Source organism: Python bivittatus, unplaced genomic scaffold (genome assembly GCF_059951505.1).
Source record: "Python bivittatus isolate LINGU-HERP-01145 unplaced genomic scaffold, Pbiv_v1 ctg000220_np1212, whole genome shotgun sequence".
NCBI lineage: Eukaryota > Metazoa > Chordata > Lepidosauria > Squamata > Pythonidae > Python > Python bivittatus.
In genome coordinates this window covers 28,338,794-28,364,823 of record NW_028277048.1, presented here as the reverse complement: position 1 = coordinate 28,364,823, position 26,030 = coordinate 28,338,794, and the positions used below count along the sequence as shown (strand labels likewise).

Sequence of the window (26,030 nt, the reverse complement as noted above, 5' to 3'; positions counted from 1 at the left end):
TGAGGGGGATGTTGGAGAAACTGCACGAAGGGTCTCACTGGGGGTGCAGGCTTTGATAGATACTGTAAAGCCGTGGTACTGGAGCCTGGGGATGTGGACAGAGGCGCAGGCTGTGTGCTGGAAATGCCTGATTTGTCAGAAAACCAATCGCAAAGCCATGAGGAGAAGGGAGAGGGGAGGAAGGCCCTTGGCAATATGGCCCTTTCAGCGAGTCCAGGTGGACTTTACGGAACTCCCTCCTGTGGCTGGGTTGAAGTACCTGTTGGTACTCAAAGATCACCTCACTGGCTGGGTGGAAGCGGTGCCCAGCCGGAGGGCGACTGCACAGGTAGTAGCAAAAGTTCTCCTGGAACAGATCGTCCCCCGGTATGGGATAGTAGAGAGTCTGGATTCTGACAGGGGACCCACTTCACCCACAAGGTGCTGCAGGAGGTCATGCAAAGCCTGGGGGTTCGATGGGAACTCCACACCCCTTGGCATCCTGAATCCAGTGGGAAAGTGGAAAGAGCTAACGGGGTATTGAAGCAACATCTCACCAAACTGGGATTGGAAACAGGGCTACCTTGGACAAAGACACTTCCGGTTGCCCTGCTTCGAATGCGGACAGCCCCTCGCAAGGATGTGGGGGTCTCCCCATTCGAGCTGATGATGGGAAGACCTTTCCTGGCTCCAATGGGAGAGCCTATCCCCGAGCTAAAGGATGCCTTCCTGAGAAAGTATCTCCTGGTACTGTCACAATCTCTCTTATCTTTAAGAAAACAGGGACTCCTCGCTCAGCGGCCCCCCTTGCTGGAAGACCAACACCCCCACAAGCCAGGGGATTGGGTCCTGATAAAGACGTGGAAGGATGAGAAACTGAAGCCGTCTTGGGAGGGACCATACCAAGTTCTCCTGACAACTGAATCGGCGGTTCGGACCCGACAGGGGGGTTGGACCCACTACCATCGGGTTAAGCGAGCTCCCGACCCCCGACCGTGGACTGCCCAACCAGGAGACGGACTCAAAGTAAAACTTAAAAGGAACTGAACTAAGGCAGGGGAGGAGATGAACAACATGAAGGCTTGCATCCAGGTTATTCTATTATGTCACTGCTTAGATGCTCTACAGCACAGCTCTAACAACAATTTTTTTGTAGAATTGGCACAGACAGCTTTGAACAGCACAACTTTTTGTGTGGGGCAACTCTTGACTGTGAAGGGTGTCACCTCCACCTGTTTCTTTGGAATGCCCATCAGCTTGGAAGCATTGAAGAATGTTACTCAGATAGCGAATATTGATATCACTGGGGATGATCCCCCGTGGGGGGATGTTCTATCATTTTGGGTCTTCTCCCACTCCAAGACCCTGGACTAATCAAAGGCAAATAGCTCTAAATCTCTTGGGGATAACCAATGCAACTCAATGTGTATATTTCAACAATACCCAGAACCGTACCCACCCACTGCCCTCAAAAGGTCCTGCTTTCACTTGTGGAGGGATCTATAATATCCCTTACGCCTCAACCCCTCTATACCTACCTAAAGGTTTCTTTTTGTTATGTGGACATGAAGCTTACACCTATGTTCCAGCCTATAGTTCAGGGGCCCTTGTGCCATAGGGCGCCTGACCTCTCTATATGCCCTGCCTCCAATACAAGCGCACCCATCAAAAGAAAAAGGGAGCTGCCATCTGATTGTGAGAGTGATGTGACACTCTTGTCTGAAACAGAAGCCATGGCTCTGGCCCTCTCCTTAGTAGGGGTTCCTGCACTAAGTGGAAGGGCTTACCTGGACCTAAGGAAGGTGGCCTGCCTCCTGGCTAAAAGTGTCAACCTTACATCCTCTCTCATTGCAGCCCTCACTGAAGAAGTCACTGAGATCAGGAGGGCGGTCATTCAAAATCGGATAGCTATAGACTATCTCCTATTAAGGGCAGGACAAGGCTGTGAATCTTTTCAAGGTCTTTGTTGCTTTAACCTAACCAACAATGAGAATTATGTTGAAGCAAAACTAGCCAAGTTGAAGACCTTAGCCTCTCGCATATCCGAGGATCCAGAGGGATGGAATTGGTCGTGGCTCACTAGTTGGTTACCTAACTTTGCTTGGTTAAAACAACTTTCTGTACTAGCCATTGGTTTCATTGCCTTACTGGTCCTAGTATGTTGCTTAATGCAATGTCTCCCTGCTTGTGGGAATTACCTGTCCCAGTGTGTGAAGCCCCGGGTCCGGGACGAGGGAGCAATCCTGTTAGCCAGGTTTGAGGCCCAACAGAGGCGTGAAAAGAAAAAGGGGGGATTGTGAGAAGGCAGGGAGAAGTGAGGGCCTCAAACGAACCATGTTTGCTAAGGGAGAGCGCTGTGCACCATGGGGCAGCCTTGGGGGGACGGCAGGAGGGAGGATGGGCAGAAGGCACACTCGCATCAGAGTGGAGAAGGACGGCAGGAGGGAGGAAAGACTGCAGGCAAGAGGCACGTTCGCACCAGAGTGAAGAGAAACGGCAGGGGGCGGCTGTCGGGTCAAGTGGGGATTGGAATGTGTATTGCGCTGATTGGATTCGGAAAGTGGAATGTCTGCGGTTTTGCGGTTAATTAGCGGCGCTCCGGGGCGGTAAAAAAGGTGAGATTGTGAGCCAAGCCCTCGTAGGAGGGGGAGGACAGATAGGGGGTATAAAAACCTGTCAGACCTTGCTTCGGGGTTCCTCCATTGCTGCGGGAGGGACCCACCTTTGCAAACGTGCCCAATAAAAACTTCTGTCTACTGGATAACCGAACCCGTGTCTGTCGTTTTCTGACAGGATGCTATAATTCTATCAAATGTTCTATGTATTGGTTAAAAGAAAATCTCAATAGTGGTCATAATGTATATATATTCATCTGAATATTTGTCTGTTACACACTTGCTTGTATTCATGGTTCCTTAATAGATGCATATTTCTTTTCAGTTACCCCAAATATGTATATGTATGCATGTAGTGGGAGGTGTGGGTGTGTATGATAATGAACAAACTTTTATAAATGAATATATAGTACACCACTTTTGAACTAAGAATTATTTTGAAGTGAATGCTAGCAGATTTCACAAATTACACGCTCATTCATGTAGTGAAAGATTCTTTGTTGGTGGATCAGAGTACATCACCTGAGAACAAATGCATGACAGATTTATTCTGCAGTCCAACTCTTATGGTAGCTGCCTTCTAGCAGTTCACCTCTGGCCTACAAAATCAGCACAATCATGTCAGTCAGCTGGATTGTATGAATGGGAGGAGGTGAAGAAGTCATGATTGGGCTGTTTGGGCTTTAAGGGTGGCAACTAGGCACCCTAAATAGTGGTCTTTGCATATTTTTCTTCTGGGCATCTTAGAAAAGCCTTCACTAATCTGCCATTTTCTGAATGATTTAAATCTCAGAATTTCTTAATCAGCATGGCCAAGAGGATCAGACTTGGAAAATAATAGATACTACCACTCTACACAAATTAAAATAAGTTCCATGGTTTTATCTAGGTTTTAAGTTATATTGTGCAAACACAAGCATGCCTTAAAGCAGTGGTTCTCAACCAGCGTACCATGGCACAGTGTGGTACAAGCTTTTGGTCTGTTATTTTTTTCAATATTTTTTGTATTATGTGTATTCTGTATAATCTGTATATTCAATACAGTGCAGATATTTTTTTAAAATTATATAACTTTCCCTTGAACCATGTCTTATACATTTAAAAAAGCATATATACGATTAATAGTTTTCTGGTGTGCCACAGAACTATTACTATATTCAATATTGTGATCAAAACATTGTTATCCCATTTCCTAAATGTACAGGGCTATCCTGTGGATGTTTGCAAAGCTGAGTCTACTGAAGTTTCAGAAAATCATTTTCACATCTAATAAGAAGACAAGGACATTCCAAAGAAATTGCTTTTAAAATTGGAGTGTAGTCACTAATTCCATGTGGTTTTTTAACACTTAATTAATATGTATACATTTGAAGTAGGACTCATTAATACACTCACTTTGTTTTAGACTTAAACGTCACATTCCCTTGTGGTTAAACACTGTAACAAAGCCCTGATGGTCCTTCTTCCTTGCTGAGCGCCTGAAACAGAAGGCTTTGAAGCAAGGAGTAGAAGGGAACTTCAAAAAAGTTTCCCTATTAGTCCATTTATGTACTTATTTATTTTAAGTCACATCAGAGCTATACATTTAATACTGCGAATAAAATGCTCAAAGTAGATTCCAGAAACAGACAAAACTGTAAAAAAAAATAAATAAAATACATATTTTAAAAGTCAATTTCTCTCAATTTACCACATGTCATTATAAGCCCTTAAGTTTTCTTGACTTGTATTTGTAAAGTAAATTCATGTTCTCAAAGTCGGCTTGTATAAAATCAGTTGGGAAAGGAAACCAGGGCTGTGCACAAATTTTTCAAGTAGAAAATGATTTCTACTTGAGTCTTGAGTTTCTAGGGAAACGTTTTGAGTTTACTATGGTCTGATGGAACAAAACATGAATTGATTTGAGTGTTTGGCCATAGGGAAAACTAGAACTCAAAACAAACATCTTGCTAATTTTTTTTCACTCCGGGGCTAAGAGAATAGGTGGAATGGTGATATAGGCTACCAGCCAGCCAGCCAACTTGCAGAATGCAGAATTAGACGAAACATTTTTTAAAAAATGAAAACAAATCCTCACAGGACACAGCTCTACTCTCACACTTAGAAAATCCATGAGTTTAGTTTAGAAACTATTATCAGATTCTTCTCCCTTCTTACTCCCTCAGATCCTGAGACTCTGAGCCAACACCTTGACAAGATAAAACAGCGAATTGTTTTAACTTTCCAATCCAGCCGTACCATTACTGCCTGAAAATAAACAAGCCCAGCCAGAAAGGCAAAAATTGTACATCATTCCATTCCAATGAAATTTTCTTAATGTTTTCTTTTCTTTTCAAAATCCTCTTGGCCAATTCTTCTGCAGGCACTGCCATGCCACCTATTTAACCAGATTAAGCTACAGCTTTAGCAAGCTTCCTTTTCCCAATCCATCTGCCAGGCACAAGCTCACTAAAAGCAACTGATGGCTGTGGTGCTTCTGAATTACACAAGTGACATTAATATTAGAGCTACAAGACCCAAGAGCATGTACACAGGGCATGCACCAAACATGAACAGTGCAGCTTCTTTGGATTTTTAAAAGCATCTGGAAGCTCAACATCAGTAGGACACAAAAGTATGCACAGCACGCGTGTGCGCGCACACACACCAGTACACAACGAGCCAACCAACCCAACCCGATACTAGTAGTCTTCGCATTTTGCAATCTCAGGAGCATTAGTAGAACTTCATATGAAACACTGCATCAGATGTTTGCATAGACACCTGCACCCCTTTTCACTACCTGCATCCCAGGTAGTACTTCCCAGGTGAACTCCAAGTTGCCCCTTTTTTAAAACCGCAGCAGTGTCTTCCCAAGCAAGCCTGCATGCATGCAGTTGGATGCAGCCTTCTGTTTCTGCTTTACCAGGAGCTTCATTGTTGCCTTCCTCTCAAGATTTCACTCCTACGTTACCCCATCCAAATTAAACCAACAACACCAGGTATTTGATTAGGCCTGCTGCTGATGAAAATTTGAAAAACAAGCATCCTAATCACAACCCCTAAAATAACAGCCCAGCTGCAGAGCTTGGGAATAATCAGAACAGTCAAAGCAGCAGAATTTTCTCCTGAGGTTGAAACAAAACAGCTTATTTTGTTCTGACCTCAAATCAAAGACCTTGGAGTTCACATATTTTGTTTCAGGCTTGCAATACTTCAAACAGCCCTTTTGAGGTTGCACTGCTTCAAGGTCTACTAGTTTTCGGTAAGAAAAATTCCTATGGAAAACAACAGTTGGGAGATGGTTTTCCTCTCTCTTGTGCTATTTCCAAGGGCCCTCTCCTGAGTGCATCTTCCCAAGGAAGGAGAGGTTTGCAAGCTATACATCTGCTGTTTAAGGGTATAGTTTATTCCTAAACTTGAGCTAAACAGAAAATGAATGGATAAATAAAATAACAGCTTTAGAAAGATTTGTGACAGCCATATCCAAGCTAGTGCCCTCCACATATAGTCAGACTCCAGACTCCATCACTATGGCCCAGTCATGTTAACTGAGAGGTAATGGCAGGTGATCCATCCAACACATCTGAAAGACACTAGGTTGGGGAAAATTGGTTTGTGCGCACAATTAAAAAAATGTAATAAATTCTAGCTTTAGGTCTCATGGTTATATGGCTCTAGGACCTGAGAAATCTAAATCTTGGTAAAATGGAACTGTAACCTCAAATGCCACCAGGAAGTAGCAGATAAGGAACTATGGGACTGCTGTGATAATCCTTAGTTACTAATGAAACAAATAGTCCTGCTCTTATTTATTATTTATTAATTTATCTCCTGCCTCTCATTCAGGAGGTCAAGGCAACGTACACATAGCACTTCCTCCTCCTGATTTTCCCCACAACACCACCTTCATTAAAGAATATGTCCTACTTTCCAGCTTTCTTTCATGCGTTCTCATCTGGGATAGTATCGATTGATAGGTGAATTAATAGGAGCCAATCTTGAAGGACTTGTGAAGAATAAAGAAAATTGAGGCAGGAGCAAAATGAAGACAAACTGTACCAACATTATTTTCCACAAATGATGATGGAAAGTAAAAGGTTATGGACCATACAAGCTGATACAAAGGAGAAAAAGGAACTAGCATTCAGTGTCACAAATGTTCAGTGGTGAATCCCAGAAAAAAACCTGAGGAGTTAGTGTCTCAGTTCTCCATTGCAATATCATAGGCAGCTGGTGGCAACGTTTAAGATTTGTTGAGAAAGTGAGGGCTATGATTTTCTTTTCTTTTCTTTTCTCTTTTCTTTTCTTTTCCCCCTATAGGTTTGAGCAGGGAGGGTTCTGTGGATTTTCTGGCTTTTCTGAATTACTATCAAGCCTAGGTTAGGGCTTAAACATGCTATCATTGGAGAGAGATGCAGAAGAGGAAGGAAGGAAGGAAGGAAGGAAGGAAGGAAGGAAGGAAGGAAGGAAGGAAGGAAGGAAGGAAGGAAGGAAGGAAGGAAGGAAGGAAGGAAGGAAGGAAGGAAGGTCGAGACACATGTGGCTCTGAGGCCTCAGATTGTGCTCCCATAACTAAAATAAATCAAATATGGTTCAAATCTAATCTAAGTTAGATTGGGGAACTACTTTCAACTGCAAAAAAGATATCAAGCCCATATTTCATTTAATATGCATTAATGAAAGGTCATGAAATTGATTCAAATCCATTACCTTTGTATTTTGTCACCACTGCTGAATTGATGCCATGAGGTTCTTGGAAAGTGACAGTGAGTGATGTGCTGCTTGTTACCATAAGGCAGATGTTGGTTGGTGCCTCAGGGGCTCCTGTGAACAGACGAAAAACACCGTATTTCATGCGGAACAAATACCTTTCAAACGCTGCCCTGGGTCATTGAAGAAATGAGTCAAAACCATGCAACAAGGATGAGCTTTGCACTGAAGATGCTTCTGTTTGTAATGAAAACAAGGCATCTATGCTAATGAGATTGTTGGACACGATTGATTTCTCTTGTGTTCTTCATCTATTCTGGAGAATATAGTATTCTTATTGGCAGCTGCTTAAATGTAAGCACAATACAAGATTTAGAATGCCACCATCAGACATTTCCTCAATCACACTTGCTCTATCGGAGCTTGCCAAGGGGATAGATCAGTAATGGAAGAGCTAATTAATTTATATTCATATTTACAGTTATTTAGACACAGATTATACTGTATGTTTAGATATAAATGATGAATGATTAGTGCAAGTGATGACCTTTAGCAATTCAGTATCAATGTAGGATTTGCAATTCTGGTCTGGAGAAATTATTCACACAATAAGACTGGGATTCATGGCAAGATATTCTGAAAAATGAAATTCCACAGAATATATGTGAATTCATAGAATCTGTATAGGATTTTGACAAAATTATTTCATAACAAATAAGGGCATTATTCAATTAAACAATGTTAGTTGATAGATGACACACACAGATACATTACGTATTATATACTGTTGTGTATATACTGTATAATAATATACACGTATATGTGAGTGTGTGGGCATGTATGTGTGTGTAGTACTACAACTTCAAAATAGGTGTTTGGTTTAGATATTGAAAGACATGAGATAATTTAGAATTTGATAAAATATACTGGTCACTGTTACAAGAAAATGAATTAGAGGTATTAATAGGATATAGGAAGCTGCTCTTCTGCAAGTTTATCATTTGTCAAACTGGCCTAGCACTTAAGATTTCCTGTCTGTCAAACACAAACTATTTGTTAAAGATTTGATATTTTCTGACATCAATGTTGCAAGTGATGAACGTGGCTGCACTGAATATGAAATATGTTATTATATCTCAAACCAAGCTGCCCTCCCACTGTTTTAGGTAGGTTCTTTAAGAAAGTCTAATAATTACTAACCTTCTTTATGATAAATAACCATCTTCATGAATAGACAATGGAGTAATTCTTCTGTAATCCTGCACCTGTCTTATTTTAGAAACAGGCAGGTTGCTTGTTCTATCTGTACCAATTTTTCAAGCTATAAAATTCAGGGTTAGTTGCTCAACTGAAGCACTAATGAAGAATCACTGGAAACACAGCCTGTGTTATAAATTATTTCTGTTCTGAACCTGAGCCTGTCTCATCCATGCATTTCACCCATGGCTCTTACTGGAATGTTCGAAGCCAGACTTCATGCGTTTGTAAAGCCGGTATCTCCACTCCCAGGCTTTCAGCTGCTTCTCTTTCTCCGAGCTGTCGGTGCCAAGGCTTTCACTCACGACTTGTGCAGAAAGGTCATTTACCCGTTGCTGAGCATCTTGGACTAAGTTGCTCAAATGGATGGATCTGCTCTCCACGTTGACAACTGCTAGAAGAAGGAACTGTGTTAAGTTCTGGGACTTTTCAAAGGAAAATTCTGAAGTTAAGAAGCTTTGAGGACAGGTGGAGGGACAATTGCAATATTCACCCAGTCAAAATCAGCTGGAGCTAACACAAGCAGTTGCGAGTTGCAATCCAAGAGATTACCATATATACTTGAGTATAAGCCCATCCACGGATAAGCTGACCCTCAAATTGTATCCAAACCACCATGAAAAATGTGCCACCCGTGGATAAGCCTATCCACATTTTTCATGGTATTTTGGATAAACATTTGAGGGTCTGCTTATCTGCGAATGGACTTATATATGAGTATATATGAGAAATACAGATACTTGAAAAAAGTATTGCCGTATATACTCATGGATAAGCCCATCCGCAGATAAGATGAACCTGGTTTTGGGGTTGTATTTTGGGACCTAAAATTCTCGGCTTATCGGCAAGTATATACCGTAATCCCAGAGTCTTTTTTAAATATGAATAACCTGTGTATGAGAGCTGGAACAGGCAAGGACAGACACAAAGGGATGGAGACCAGACTGATCTGTTACAATAACATGTAAAGGTATCAACCACTTCCTCCACAGAGAATCATGTGGCTCTCAGTTTATTAACAACACAGGTAATCCTTACTTAATGACCACAGCTGGGACTGGCAACTCTGTTGCTAAGCAACATGGTAGTTAAGCAAGACATCACATGACTGCAACAGACTTATGACCTCACTTCTGCCATGGTCGTTAAGTGAATCACCTGCAGTTGTTAAATGAGACATGTGACTGCGACTTGCAATTTTACTGCCAGCTTCTCCATTGACTCGGCTTGTCAGAAGCCAGCAATGAAGCACGCAAATGGCAATCGTGACCATGGGACACTGCGACAGTTTTAAATGCCTGCCTGTTGTGAAATGCCTGAAACTCAATCATGTGACCATGTGGACGTTGTGATGGTCGTAAGTGCAAAGACTGGCTGCAAATTTACTTTTTCAGCACTGTTGTAACTTTGAACATTCATTAAACAGGGCAGTCGTCAAGCAAGGACTATCTGTATACAAGTGGGAGAAGGACATAAAAGATTTGAATTTGTGTCTTCTAGATATATGGGTTGACCTTCACAATTTAGTAGCTGGTTTTCTGTTATTAAGAGTTTCTTTAGCATCTGGAAAAAAAGAACATCTTCTCAGAGATGTGTCCCTGAATCTTTGGCTGCAATCCTCCTCTGGTTCTAGCATCAGTCAGGATGAAGCCTGATGCTGTGACCAACAAAGCCAAAAGCTAGGAAGATGTGGTGATAACCACTATTTTAGATTGAATCAGAAAGTGATTTAATACATTCATGGAGAATAAATTGATATGAGTAAATTATGAAACTTTTATGCAACCTTCAAGTTCAGAAGCAATATGCTGCTGAATATCTGCTACAGGACATCAGTAACCGAACATGATTCTGTTTGTGTCCTTTCCAGAAACAGCTGGTTGGCTATTGCCATAAACATGACATTGAATTAGGAGGACACTAGGCCTGATGTAGCAGGCTTCTTCTTATGTTATTAACCCACAAACTGAGTTTGGTGGCTAACAGAAACTGACTGAATTTACCAATATTTGTTGCATGCTGGTTTATAAAACAAGTGTTCATCAAAAACACGGCAGGTCATGACCTAATACTCAAAGATATGATTCTGTAGTAATTTGCGTAGAGGAATTTTGAGATGACACTGGGAAAGGTATGAAAGAACCGTTAAGAAGGGACTTGAAGAAGTGATTATACAGTCCAGGAGCAAGTGTGAGAAAGAAACTCAAATTAACTGTGCCTTGATTGTTTTTTAGAATAGATGGGACACAGAAATTTGGACAGACTTTCAAGATTCTGTTATTATACCCTACAACAATCAAATAGTGTTCCTGGAATCACTGTGGTGTTTGTTTCTTGACTTAGCCTCCTTTGAAGGGCTGACTGCTTGCAATATTAGTATATTGTGCAGTTCTGACCTACAGGACGACTGCAAAGTTACTGCTGCACCCCTAAATAGCTAAGTGCCACCCCATGGGCTTGGCTGCTTTTAGCATTGCACCAAAAAAGCAACCATGTGACCATTTTAGCAAAAGCCCAATCTATTTAGCCTACATTTTAGCTTTCTGGATAGAATAATATTTTTTAAAAAAACAGATCTGTTTTAAAGAAGATATTAAAACATAGTTGAGTTCATGTGCAAGAAGATTACAGCACATAAATGCCATATGGAGATTATTCCAAGTGTATTCTTAAATCACATATTTGACCAATTTTTTTCCTTATTTGGATTGATACCTTTCATCTGTAAGATTTTGACCTGACACATTATGTATATTAAAGGCATCTTTATGAAGACAACTCCTTTCCCTAACCTTCTTTGTTCAAAATAGTGATTTACAGAGACTAATGCATCTGGCCTGAATATCGTCTCACCAAAAATTTATTAGATTCAGCATTTTGAATTTTCTACATTTCTACATTTTGTATTGTAATACACACTACATATTGTATTGTAATATTGTAACTCTGGAGCTTTGCTGATTATTTTTAAGGCTATGCTGATGTCACTTTCAATGTTACATTGACAATAATATTTTAATTTGGAATAAAATGCATTGTAATGAATTGTAGGAATTTTTTTTTTTTTAGATTCTTTCTCTTGCGCTCTTTTGAATTTGATTTAGCTTTAGTTAAAGTTTTGACAAAATAATGATATGGTATGACTTGGTTCTAACAGATAAAGCCTCTTCATTTATTTTAATATAAACCTATCTGGATTTTATGATTGAGACTATGTTACCAGACATCATAAGCAATGTTTTATTTGGTTCTGGCTTGAAACCAACCACTGTGTTTTATAAACCAGTGTTTGTGGCTTAGTATGTTGTGCAAATTCACCAAATGCTGGTTATTCAGTGATTAAATAAACTTCTAAATAGATATATACAGAATTGCTTGGGAACTATTTAAGCTATAACTGTACCCCATTGACACCAATAACTTATTGTCAATGCAAATACCCTTTTTATTTCTTATGGAAATGATTCTTTAAATACGATGACAACTTCTTAAACATTTAATTGTATTGGGGCAGGGTTCACAGAGCATGCTAAACCATGGTTTGTTTTAAACACAGTTTGTTGAATAAGCCAAAATGGATGGACTCATGCCTCAAAACATGGTATATTAACCATACTGCCTTAGTTTCACGTCAAATCAAATCAAATCGCCACATGATGGCTTAGCTCACTGCATCTATTTGATTCCAGTTTGAAAAACCTAAGTGGGGCAATTTGCATCCTATCTCAGCTACCAGCTTAGGAAGAAGGATCCACTTGCAGCAGCGATCTATTTATAAAATTCTCCTCTTCAGGTTGCCAATGGATGGAGATAGCAAATGCAGATGGTGATCAGCATAGGGCATTATTTAACCATGGAAATGAAGTGGCTATAGGTCCCAAGCCTGCGTTCACAGGCATGTTTGCATTAAAGACAGGAAATGAATACTCATTTACAATTGCCCCTACATGCCATCAGTCTGCATTTATTTACAGACAAAGTCAATGAAAAATCAGCCTAGTCTTTTTTTAACTGCTGCTTAGAACACTCAAGGCTGTGTTTTCCTGTAGATTTGTCATGCCTAATGAATGTTACTTTAGCCATCAATCACGTGCTCCAATCCCTGTCACCCCTGGTTCTTCTTTTTTTTCCCTCCAGTCACGAACCATGACAGAAAAATAAACAAATAAATATTAAAGACACAACTCTTTTCACTGAGCAGCTACAGTAACCAAGGAGAGAGAGAAAAAAATCTCCCAGGAAGGTTAAAGGAGGCCAGGTTAAATGATAATATAAGTGTTGTGGACACAGCAAAGCCATAAAAGTGCACCAATTCTGCAAACCTGGTGAAAATGGGGGCGGGCTATACAGGCATGGCACAGTGGAAAAAATGCCAGGATTAGGAGCCTCAAGGTACAATTTCTTGGAGCTTGGAGATTGGCAGATCCATACTAAATGTTGTTAATTTAACCAACTTTTAAATTAATGGCAGAGTCTGCTAAATTCAACCCCCTGAAAACACAGTTTCATTATGGGACTTGCCAGGAAAGGTCTAAATATAGGCACTGACAAATTCAAGCAAAATCCATCAGCTTCAGAATATTTTTTTGCCACAGGTAAGCTGTCAGAATTTGAGTCACAGTTTAAAATATGATTAATTGACTCCACAAATCACTTGCTCTCCCCTTGCAAGCAAACAAACAAGAAAAAAAACAACAACGCCATGGGATCGTTCCCTGAAAGAAGACAAAGGGCAGTTTCATAAAACCCACGAAGTGTTCCTCAGGTGTGCGGTGAGCCTGGTTTGGGACAAGGGTCGGCCAGAGAGCAGTCCCTGCAGCCCAGGCAAATTACAAGGATTCCTGTGGTTGCTGGCCGTCTGGTTTCCATCTTCCAGCCAGAGTGCAGGTGTCTCCTCTTGGCTTCTGTTAGGGTCTGATGAGACCAAAACCATCTCTGGACTCAGGATTATCTGCTTATTTACCCGCCATTGCTTAGTTTCTTGTGAGGTTTGTTGTTGTTAAAGATAAATGCACCCTATGGAAGACTGAACACCCTGTGGACCCTTCCAGAAGGCAATGAACTCGCATCTCCAGTTAGTCTGGTGGAGGGGAGTCAACGGCCAGCTCCTCCTCCTATTACTGAACTGCAGCTCTTGGCCAGCAGGGCCAGTGAGAAGCAATGTGGGGAGCTCTCGTTTAGTCACATTTAGAGGACCCCAGATTCCTTGCCTCTGAATTAACCTAACACATCATCATTGCTGTTATTATATATATACATATGCCACACACACAGACCCACACACACATATATACATACACACACATATATACATACAAGCACACATATTTATATCCAAACACACACATTTATTTACATATGCCACACACATACATACACACATGCACACACCTATACACACACATGCACATACACTACATATATATGTATATGTATATATTCTAAGTGCTAGTTCTGGCTGGCAGCACCTAGACAACCTTGGATAATCTCTAAAAGCTAAACAGGGCCAGATTTGGATAGGAGACCACCAGAAAATCCAGGGCTATAAGCTAAACAGGGAAGTTGAAAAAAATAGCCTGGAAGAAGGCAATGACAAACAACTTTCATACTACGGCCACAAAAACTATATGGACATATAATTACCAGAATTCAAACTTTACTTGAAGGAAATTTACTCTTATTGCCAAAGTACAGGATGTTGCCAGTACTAATAGGCAGCCCCCAATTTTTTTTATTACTGCAAAATATCAAAATTATGTGTTTTGGAGCTACATAACATTAAAAATACGGGTAGCTGAAAAAAGGAAGCAATAATTTTATATTGTATTTTGAAGGCCATTTAAAAGGGGAGTTTTAGTACATCTCAGCCAAGCAAAATTTTGTATAGAGCTGATAGGGATTTTTGTCTAATCTTAGAATTTTTATGTGTTAACAAAATTCAGTATTTTTCAAATACAGTATTTCAAAAACCATCTTTGCAATGTATCTGTATCTCTATGCTTTACTCATTTGTATGATACTGAAACTTACACATTAATACAAGAGTTCACATTCCATCAAAATTTTGCTACCAATGTGTCTTGGTACGATCACATGCCAAATGAGAACCTGACTTGTGATACAAACTACTATTCAAGAATGCACATTTGCAACTGTGTTTTTTTTTTTTATCGCAGTGGTAAATAACTTAGTTCATTAAATATTTTTCTCTGGTCAGATACATACATAAAGATGCTGTGAAGAGATGTGACGAAGAAGAGCAGTGTAAATTAAAATCGTACAGGTAATCATTTTAAATAGCTGAAATATATAGAGAAATCCTGCTTTATACCATCCCACAGCACCACTCCCTTCAAAACATCAAGCCCAGATTCAAATTTTGATTTGAATGAATGTTCTTAAGATATCTCGGGGACAAAAAAGTGTATTGAGCTTGAAATCCAAATGAAATCAAAACTTTCCAGGGCACACCCTCAGGGCCTTTATTTACTAGTCATATTGGAATGAATGCATGATTTTAATGTTTGTTATTGCCTTGTTCCATTCAGGCCTCCTGTCACCCTGATGGCTGGCTGGAACCACAACAGCAGGGTTTGTATGCTTTCTTCTTACAGAACTGAGATTGTCTTGGGGAAAAGTTATCTTATGAATAGCACTATTCCATTCATATCTGTTCAAAACTAAATTCCACTGGCCAGATCCATAAATTACATTAGGCTATAGTTGGTTTTAATTCTGGTTTGCCATGATTTACATACCACCGTGGCATGTATGCATTATGCTTAACTATTGTATGGCCCGTGGGGCTGTACGAGGCTTTTGGATTTGAAAGCAAAAAGCATGTTGGAGTCCAGCGGACAGAGGCATATTAGCCCTGACTACAACTCCTTAAATTAAAAATCTTTTCCTGTGACTGTGCTATGCTGTAGCTGCAAAGAGTGGCTGTATGATCTCTGGCAAAGAGACAGCTATTTTAAAAAGCTGCAGAGAAGTGTTATATGAATGTAAAGTGCTGCACAACCTAATGACTTCTTCAGTTTTGGCTTAGCCTGGAAAGCAGGCACAGAATTGCAGCTTAAGTATTAAAACCCATCTGTGAAATTAATTCTCAAATTCTCGTATTTTGAATTCCCAAATATAGACCAAGTTAGGATTGCTAAAGATTTAAAAACATAAGCAAATTACCAATTAGCTTAAGAACAGCAGCATATTTAACATTTTAATTTAAGTTCATTCACATTCAAGCTTTAATAAGCCAAATGCAAATTCTGATTTTTTTTGCAAGTGTACTATTATGCAGTGTGTATGTGTAATATACATGCACACGCACACACATACACACTAACCTTGGTATATTTGTAACACCCAGATTGTATCAGGGGAGCTTGTCATTTTTGTATGATTAACATCCTTTACTGTATTTTAATAATGTGATAGACACATAGCACAATAGGTACTTAAACTTCCTAAAAAATGTGCCAGTTACTACCATTGCCACAATCTCTGTTCCCACAAGGTTTCATAGTGATATTACTAGTACTATTGTTATTACTATCATTATTCTTATTTAAATTTATATTCCTTTTCATCCAACAAGGATGCTGTAAAGAGCGATTAAGAAAATAGTAGATCCAGTTTTTAAAAAGCACAATTCAAAACATAGTTCAATAAAGAAGTCAATAATGGAATCATAATTGAAAATAGTGCCAAAGGCAAAATTAAAGGAAAGAATCTTGACCCCCGAACTTAAAATAGAAAGAGTGAGACAGGCACATGGAAATCCTGGGGAAGTACATTTCGTAATCATAGTTTGGAAGGAACACTTTAGTCTTTGCGTAGGCAACTATGGAGCCATCTACCAGCTCCCTGTGATCTAGGCAGGATCTGATTCTTCTCCTTGCTGACTTGGTCAGGTGGCTTTAAAGAACTGTGTGCCAGTTCCCATTTGATTTATTTGATCTTTTTAGTATGATTCAGCTTTGTTTGCATTCTGCAATACTTACAGTGTGGACTCTCCTTTGCCCCAACTTTCATGAGGATCTTGGCAATGGGCACATTATTTGTCAGGATGGCGATGTCCAGAGCTGTTAATCCCTCACTATTAGGCGTGTTGAGATCCAGCTCCTCAGGTGTGAATTGATAGAGAAGAACCTGGACAGCATCCAGGTCCTGTTGCTCCACAGCCTCAAGCATGGCTTCGCAGCACTGGAAGTTCTGTTGATGAAATAACTGGGTGTGTCTTAAGGACTTTTACATCAATTAAAAAAAAGTCACACTAAAAACTAAAATATTACACATTGTGTAAAGGATACTTGCCATGTTTATACACACTTAAGTAACCATGAGAAAGTTGACAACTCAATGTTTCCACTAGGAGTGATCTTGAAATTTAGCAGAACAAGATGCTGCAGCTCTTTTTCTGATGGATTGGCGGGGGAAGGGGGGAGGTATAATAATAAATCCAGCTATTGCATTGGCTAACTGTAGCCTCAGGCCTTACTCACGATTGTGGTTCTTAAACTCAGCACTGGTTGAAATTGACACATGCTATTCTCTCTCTCACTCACTTACTTTCCCTCCCCTTCCCACCATTTTACAAAGCCAAGTAAGTGCCAGTTAGAGCCATAGTTTATTTCAAAGAGTTCATCTGACGTTACCGTATGTTTGGTCAGCTGCATCCCAACGGTGAGAGGGTGACATTTAAAGTTCCCACAATGCCTAGAGCAGCATTCATTGGAAGTGTCCACCAGACGTCCACTGATATGGAAAACAGCCCATTTCACTGAGGGCTCTTCAGACTTGGAGCCAGCCCTGAATGCCATCCTTGAAAGTGCTTCAAGATGACTACCTTTATTTTCAAGTGACTTTTAGAAGCAATGGGAGTTTTGTTATGATGTGGTGATTGCTGAATTCTGAATTGTCAGCTGTAAATTGTCACCATTTTTCATACTTTTTACATATTATTGAGATTTTATGTTTGATTAGCTTTGTGAAAAATACTGAGGCTGGAAAATAGATGTAAATAAATATTTCAAACAAATGAAAATATGCATAATTTATTTACTCCTGTCAGCAACAGCTAATGCTGAGGAACAGGGGTGCACTAAGCTTAAATAAATCACAGGTAACGATGTTATGTTATTTATTTATTTATCACCATGCTCCAGCAGCTGTAGGAACCCTTGTCTGAGCGGCCTCAGTAAGCAGAAGGAATCACACAGCAAGAGTGTTCTTTCAGGTATAGCAGGTTTTACAAAATTGTAATGGCTGGCTTCACATAATGAACTAAGCTAAATAGAGGAAATCACATTCTGGTTCACTGTAATGTGTGAACCAGCCTGTCATAATGAAAAGCTCAGAGACATCTGCAGGATCCAGCTCTTCATCAAAATGACAAAAGCTGGGTTGCACCGTAAGCTTTATCTCTCCATGTGAATGATTTGACTTATATACAAAAGGGGCAGAGCTTGTGTTGTGTATGATGCTAGTTTAGTAATTTGTCCCTTGACAACCCCCTCCTTTAACAACGCCCTCCCTGAGGGCCACCTTTCTCAGCCTGGCATCTTCCAGCTATGCTGGGCCTCCAGTTCTGAATTTCAAGTCAAGATTGCGCTTGGGAAGTTGTGGTGCCAACACACATCCAAAAGACTACCTGAGTGGGAATGCTGGTGTAGAATGACTTTGGAATAAATTTCAGCGGAGGAGAATTTAGTAGTGAGATTCTGATTCTAGGAGCCTTTCTGTTAAAAAAAATAATGATGATGCTTTATTTTTAATTAAGAGGATTTGTTGTTGACTGGACTTCAACTAAAGAAGAGAATGGAGAAAGGAACTTAAGATCCAACTCCACCCACCACTTTGCATTTAAGATGTAGAGCTGTTTGTTTTGCCTTTGAAATGCAAATTGCCTGAGCTCAGGGGATTTACGCTAAAGCAAACACTAGCTTCAGAAGAGGGTTGCCTTCTGGAATTCCATCCCTGAGTTAATCCCATGAAATTAGTGGCATAAATTATCAGCTCCCCTAAAGGATGTAATTCACACTGGAGGGGAAAAAAACCCAAGGAAATGAAATTAACATTCATTAAACATTAGATCTCAGAAAATGTGGGCTTATAATCAACAATGGTGAACAACAAATATTTGCTAATAGGTTTCTCCTAATGCCCTATAGTATGGTGGGCAAAAAATAAAAACTAAAAAGAATGACATTAGTCATTATGGTTAAAAAAAAAATAAATCAGAATTGTGATAATCCTGAGAAAGAAAGTCAGGTACAGAAATGCCCCATCGTTATCTGATACTTCTTTATGAGAATTAAGTCCATATCTCCTTGGACAGATCCACTGCAATAGAAGTTCACACTCCAATGACTAATAAATAAATACATTTCATGATATACAGTGCCTTGCCAGAAAACTTCACACCTACCTATGCAGAAGTAAGTTCCATATCACTGATCCAAACATGTCATCATGAGCACATTCTTTATGTCACACCAATCATCCCTGTGATCTGGTTATTTCCAGAACATCCAGAACATGACTATATGTTGAAGAAGGAAGGACTGACACTGCCCAGTGTCACATAGCTGCACAGCTTGGTATTCAAGCCCAGAAAAAAACCATTAGATCTCCCTTTTAAAGGCAGCTTGTTCAGGTGGAAAAGAACAACCACAGGAAACAAATCAACACATCCTCTTACAACTGCACTTGAAAGAAGCAGATGCAGAACCATAATATGACCCATGGGGCTTTGCTTACAAGGACATCCATCTCAGCAGTGCTGCTCAGCGGTGGTGACTTGGCAGGTCCTACAAAAATTCCTTTTTCAGTATCCCTTTGGGATAATTAGCCAGTAGCATTCTTCTTATTGAGAAAAAAGTGGGCAGAAGACTATTATTCAAACAGAAGATCCAGCTAAGCATGTTGGGAGCTCTGTAGAAGGTTGCAACAATATTGTGAGTTGTTTGGCCAAGCAAGCCTGATTATTTCCGTGTATATGTTGTTGCTGCATAATTAAGAACAGTGGCGCGATTCTTCTTCCTTTAAAGACCATTCAGAAACTTAAGGTGGACAAAATGCAGCAGCCTATGTGCTAAGTGGCATCATCCTTCATGAGCAGGTCCCAGCTGCTCATTCTGGATGCAGTTTGAAGTCCTGGTTTTGACCTATAAAGCCCTGTATGGCTTGGCACCGAGCAGCTGAGGCTAGAGTAGCTGACAGAACCTAGGATGGAAGGTCATATGTGAACAGTGGCTACTAATTATTATTCCTGGACTAATCAATTGAACCATCCACAGATGAAGCACAGAGCCAGGTGTAGTCTACTGTTTTATCCAGTGCTATGTTTACTGGGGTTACCTTAGCATCCTTTTTTTAAAAAAGTCTTAAAAGAGCAGTGATGTGCCTAACATTTACAGATGCTCATTTACATGCAGCAAGCCAACCTTAGTTGTTCTCAAAAAGTTAAGCAGAGTTGGACCTGGTTAGGACTTGGATGGGAGACCACCAGGAAATCCCAGGGCTGTAGGCTAGACCGGGAAGTCCAGAAAATATCTGAGGAGATGGCAGTGACAAACCACTACAATACTGACACCAAAAAAACTTCATGGACATGTCCATGAAGTCAGGTGTTGAATTTGATTCAAAAGAGACTTTAAGTGTATAGGTACAGTATGACTCTAGAAACATGGCTATAATTTAAATAGAAATGTACCACAACACAGTTCAAAAGGGGAGACTTGGATCAGGCGACCAGCGTGTCTGCTCGTCTGTTTTCCAGATCATGGGAACCCCAAGGGTCTCTGTTTTGACAATTCTTTATCTCTAAAGATAGGACAGCAGATCAAGCAGGATGCCTTATAGCGGAGGACTGCTCTCTATAAGCAGGACACACAGCCACTCGGTGACTTTCTTGATGATCATCGCTGCTATTCAAGGTGCAACTGCAGATATACTTTTATGCATTTCATTGTAATAAAGAAATTAAGATATAGAGTAGCAACGTAAGAGATCCATGAGATTATAAGGCATCCATGTAAGAAATCTAATACAACAATGCCTTAAATATGTTACAGGATATAAAAGGGCACCTGCTAGGAATGATTTTTTTGCTTTCATAGCAAATTATTTCTTTTTTTATTTCATTTAGTATAAATAGGCACATTTGCATTGTGGCTTTCAACAGTCTGTCAAGAGATCCTTGCAAAAAAATCACACTTTTTCATTATCCAGAAAAACTAAATCATAACACTGAGTCCTGAATGCGCTTTTCTACCCAGCAGCATTCAGTCAGGACAGAACATCTATCCATATTCATAGTAAGGGTCTTCAAGAAATGTCTTATTGCATACAGAGTACAGAGATGCCCCTGCAATGTATGAAACCCAGAAATGAAAAGTTTTGGCCCATGTCTGCCTTCCTTGGCATTGTCTGGCTGTTTACCCCTTGTAACCTGAGTCCTTATCTCAGTGCTTTTCATTAGAAATTCACTAGAGATTCTGATCAGAGGCAAGCCGCCAGAAGCAAACACCAGTCTCTAGCTTCCTCTTTATGGTGAGCGTGCAACTCCCTGGAGGCACTATTTTCTGAGAGCCCTCTTGCTCAAAACTGTGACTGTCCCTTTACTCAGCCCAGAGAATAAACGTCCTGGCTTTCTGTCTCCAACCTTTTATACAAAGACCAACAGGCTTCTGGCAAGGAGAAGCTGAGGACGCCCCTAGCAGCAGGACCCAGCAACTGCACAATTCCCTTGTAGCCCTTTCCCCATTTACTACACTGTACTGGAGCAACCTCTGGAAAAGCAATTATTCCACAAGTATATATACTCTCCCACGATGCTCCAAAGAGCTGCCATGAGAAGTGTGACAAACAGCCACGTTTGAGCCTCCCTGTGTTTGTGAAGTTCATAAAATGTACATCCCTGGAGGACTTAACTGACACAAAAGCAACAATTTAAGGGGGGAAAAAAACCTCAGCTTGAAACAAGGCAGATAAAAGTCTAATTGACCTAGTTAGAGGCTGCAGATGAGGAATCCAGTAAATCCTCTTCCTCCCTCTTTCTCCAAAGCCAGCCCAAATTACTACATGCCACTGAGAATTCTAATCCAGCCTTCTCCTTCATGTGACTCCCTCACCTGCCAGCTTAAATGGTATAACCTGGGAACAATTTTGTCACTATCTACAGTGTGTGTGAATGGCTCCAAAGAAATTAATTTGTAAGAAATCTCTCTAAAAAAGAATGCAACCATATGCTCTCCCTATGAATCCTTTTGATGACTCCCCTCAGAGAGCTCACTTTGATATGTTTTAGGGTTTTTTATTATTGGGATTCAGAATAGGCACCAAACATCCCCCAAACCCTATAAAATCGCAGGAAAAGAAATGGGCACTTAGCCAGCAAAAGTTTGCCTGCGCTATTATATTGAAACTAGATAGCACCATGTTCTCTTTTAATTAACTTTGGCTGAATTTAAATTAATGTGTACATTGCCTAGTTTGTCTTATAAATCATTATAAGCCATATACGTAGGTACGTATGTATGTTACTCTGTCTTTAGAAATGAAGTTCTTATCAAGAGTAGGTGGAGTTAATTGGAAATGATAGACATGTTGTCTTGGAATAGCAGTTTGCAAGATAACTTGGAACTCTCCTATCACAAGGGAAAAGGGGAATTTTGATTTAAAAATAGGCACAGGAAAGCTTTAAATGGAGCCAATCCCTTTGCAGTAACAGAGTGGGGAAAAAGCACTTTGCATTACTCCCACATGTTAGCTAAAACTGCAAATGCTGTTGCATGATAGGCATTGAATGTCTCATGTAATATTGTCCATAACTGCAGCAATCAGTGTTTTCTAAGTTGGATGCGCCCTTTGTCTTATGATAAGGCTGATTGAGTATCTACAACAAAATGAGTAAGAGTTGCATCCAGTCCCTATTGCCTCCTGGGCCACTCAGACTCTGATTCAAGAGCATCAGGTGCTATTGTCAACTTTGTTGAAAGGTCTGCTGGAAAAGCTCCCCCCCCCCACCTTTCCTGTCCCCATCCAGTACCATAGCTTGTTCCATGTGGGTTCCTGATTGCACAGGAATCTCTCAAGCACATTAAACCATGTGTCTTTCAGATCTTTGCCAAGATATGCAGGTTGGAGCAGATGGAAAGTCCAGGAATGCTGGATAGAGGACTGTTGATGTGTTCCCACACCCCATCTCCACATTCAGTCCTCATCTAAGGATTCTCTCTGCTCCAAGGCTCTGCTATCACCTTTAATAAGGACATGGTTTTATCCATGTAATTGATTAACAGAAGCTGCTGAGACAACACTTAGTTGATCTGACTAGAATTCAGCACAATCGGTGGGATGATTTCCTTCAGATTCTTATAATACTGACAGTATGATTTACTTTCTCTAAGCAAATACTGTATAAAAATCAAACAATTGTCTGTATGTCTACATGTATTTTTTAACTGCATTTAATATGTTCATGGTCAGACTGGAATTCTTGACCACAAAATGTGCAGATACATACAATGCCATTGATTGATTGATTGATTGATTGATTGATATTATGTACCATCAAGTCATTTTTGACTCCTAGCAAGCACATAGATAGATTTTTCTCCATGACAATCTATCCCTTATTTGGTCTTTCAGGTCTTTCAACAGTTACAGTACCACAATCATGCTTCTAGGTATGACAGAACAGGATGAAATATCCTTACCCCTAGCGAGCCAATTTTTTTTTTACCTTCCAAGATGGTTTCTCATCTGAAGTGTATTATGAATATAATACCCACTATCTTGAAAAAGTGAATCTTCATACAGTTACTCCAATAGTTTATAAGGGAACATTCCAGTCAAAAGACCACTGAATATATGTTTCATAACCAATTAATTGGATTTCCAGAAGACTGTTATACCGGTTTACACCTGAATAGCATTTTGCAAAGTGCAGGGCAGAAATTACATGGATAGATGCCTCCGTGGAAACCAAGAGCCCAGTTTCCTTTCCAGACCAAGCCAAAAGGGCCACAGAGGGCAGTGCCCAGGGACGGGGCATGCCTACAGCAGACTTAACTCAACCGGCCAACCGATGCTCAGCAGATATCAGTCCCTGACCACATAATCACCACAAAAAATATTGAATAAGGCATTACACATCATTTGTACAACAAAATTTATGGAGCGGGGAGAGATAGAAAATGCTATTTGAAAATGAAACAGCTAATTTAGGCTGCTTCACAGGGGGCTGTGATGGAGAGAAAGGCTAAGGGTGAGTGGGGTGTCTCAGAGTCACACTTAGTGTGTCACTTAGAAGAGCCATAATATTAAGAAAAGGCATTAGCAAGAGACATAAACATAGAAACTCTATATTGGGGTTTATACTGGCTAAGGAGCATTATGCATTAGGCAGAAGCCATGTGATATAATGTATGGCAAAGTTAGGTAAGCCATGTGATTTAAATAGAATGGATGTGGCAGGCCAAGGACAATTGCCTCATAATGTCCTGCATTCAAGTTTCCTGTTGTAGTTGTTGGCTCCTTCTTTGTATCCTTCCCTCCCCCTCCTATATATATATATATATATTTTAAGATCTCTTGGGAGATCTTGAAGCTTTTTCTCAGGAGGGCCATAAGTAGTCTCTGCCGGTATCCTGTATAGGGAACAAGGTGGAATTATTAGGAATCTCCTTCTTTTCCTTGTGTGATGAGTTCCAAAATGGTATTTGTGAGAGAGAGATATCAGTTCAAAACTTTGCCTGAAGGCATGCCTCTGGGTTTGAAATTGCAGCTTGACTGCTGGCGATGCTCCTGTGGCTGATGCGAGGCAGCTAGTGTGGTATAACCATGTGGGCACAGTATGTGCTGTGAGATGGGAAATGTGCTGGGTGTAAACTCATCACTGAATGAATTACTGCAATTCATATGTGGAGGCAGGTGGCTATCTTTACTACTGTACTCTGGCATGTAGATTTGGGGGATATTTTCAGAGACATAGGTGCATTTGCTATATTATATTACTTCGGGATTTTCTGAGCTGGACCAAGCATATGTAGGAAGAGCAGGCAACTTGTGAGCTGTTTTGGAAACATCCTCACCCATAAGCTAAAAAAAATCAGGGCAAAAAATCACCCCCGGTAATACCATTGCCACATCCATTTTTGCCCTTAGTGGATATTTTTTAAAAAAATAAAAATGCACCATCCCCAGTATGGAAAACTTGCCTATATATCCCCAATGCATAGTATATGTTGAGAGACAGTTTGGTGTAGTGGTTAAAGGTACTAGCTAGAAACCAGTAGACTGTGAGTCCTAGTCCCACTTTAGGCATGAAGCCAGCTGGGTGACCTTGGGCCAGTCCCTCTCTCTTAAACCTAAGGAAAAGGAAATAGCAAACTACTTCCAAAAATATTGCCAAGAAAACTGCAGGGTCTTCTCTAGACAGTCACCAGAAGTCAACACTGACTCATCGATACATACACTCCCATTTACACTTCCTATTATGGAATAGCTGGGTAAATGAGATTAATCTTTAACAATATAATCTTCCCTCATATTTTTACTGGAACAGTCTGTATTCATCATCACTTATGCCCTCCAACATCTTCCTGATATAATTCTCAAAGAATTACATGGGGGAAAATTTAGTGAAGGAAGTTGGCATCACCTGGGGACAGTGATGTAAGAACTACAGGAATGAACTGTGAAGAGATGGGACATTAAATTGCATTAATGTACGAATGCAGGAAATACAAAAGACTCACCACTGAAGACTTTCGGAGACTTAGACGGTCTGTCCGGGCTCTGAAATACACTTCATCGAAAGATGAGTGACTCCCTTTCAGCTTCTCGGACAGGTTCCGATACAGTCGCTTGGCGGCATTGGGAGAAGATGGAGGGTTGTTCTTTTTGGTCTGGGAAAGTTGTAAGCTCTGCATTTGCTGGGTCATTTTTCACAGGGCAGTTCCTATGGAAGAAGCAGGGACAGCTTTGCTATTAGAACAAGCACACTCTTGAACCTGGCAAGTGAGTTCATCAGAAATATAGATTAAAACTCTACATGAAAACAGCCATTTTTGCAAACAAAAGAAGAAATTGTGCCGGTGGTGAATATTCAGCCTGTTTTCAACCTGCCTTCTCAGTCCCAAATTAAATTACTTTTGTCAAACTTCTCTGGAATGGATTTGAGGAAATATTTTGAAATTCCTCCTCTTGATTGATGTGCTTGTTCTTATTAATGCTGATCAGAGCCTTTTTAAAACACCAGAGTAGAATGTTCATCGGACTACCACCCCATCCCATATCCATCTTTTTGCTTTCTCTGTTGCTGTACATTTTTCTCCATTTTTTTTTTATGTATTAAAGTCAATAATCCAATTTTGAGAGTGGGCAGAGAAACCTGAAATAGCAAAAGAACTCTTGGCACTGTATTTTAACTGATTCACATTAGGGCCTTGAATGAAACATACAGATCGGATCATTTTA

The 26,030-nt window shown here is 40.2% G+C and overlaps 1 protein-coding gene across 1 annotated transcript in view; it reads right to left on the bottom strand.

The window, feature by feature from the left end:
- ANKFN1 (ankyrin repeat and fibronectin type III domain containing 1) overlaps positions 1-25,495 on the bottom strand; it is a 126,310-nt gene extending 100,815 nt beyond the window's left edge. The window contains exons 1-4 of the mRNA XM_088138208.1: positions 25,310-25,495; positions 16,547-16,757; positions 8,740-8,934; positions 7,287-7,400 (exon numbers count right to left, since the gene is read on the bottom strand). Of these exons, the coding sequence (XP_087994334.1) occupies positions 7,287-7,400; positions 8,740-8,934; positions 16,547-16,757; positions 25,310-25,495 (706 nt within the window). The remainder of the gene's footprint in view (positions 1-7,286; positions 7,401-8,739; positions 8,935-16,546; positions 16,758-25,309) is intronic.
- Between the last annotated feature and the right edge of the window lie 535 nt (positions 25,496-26,030).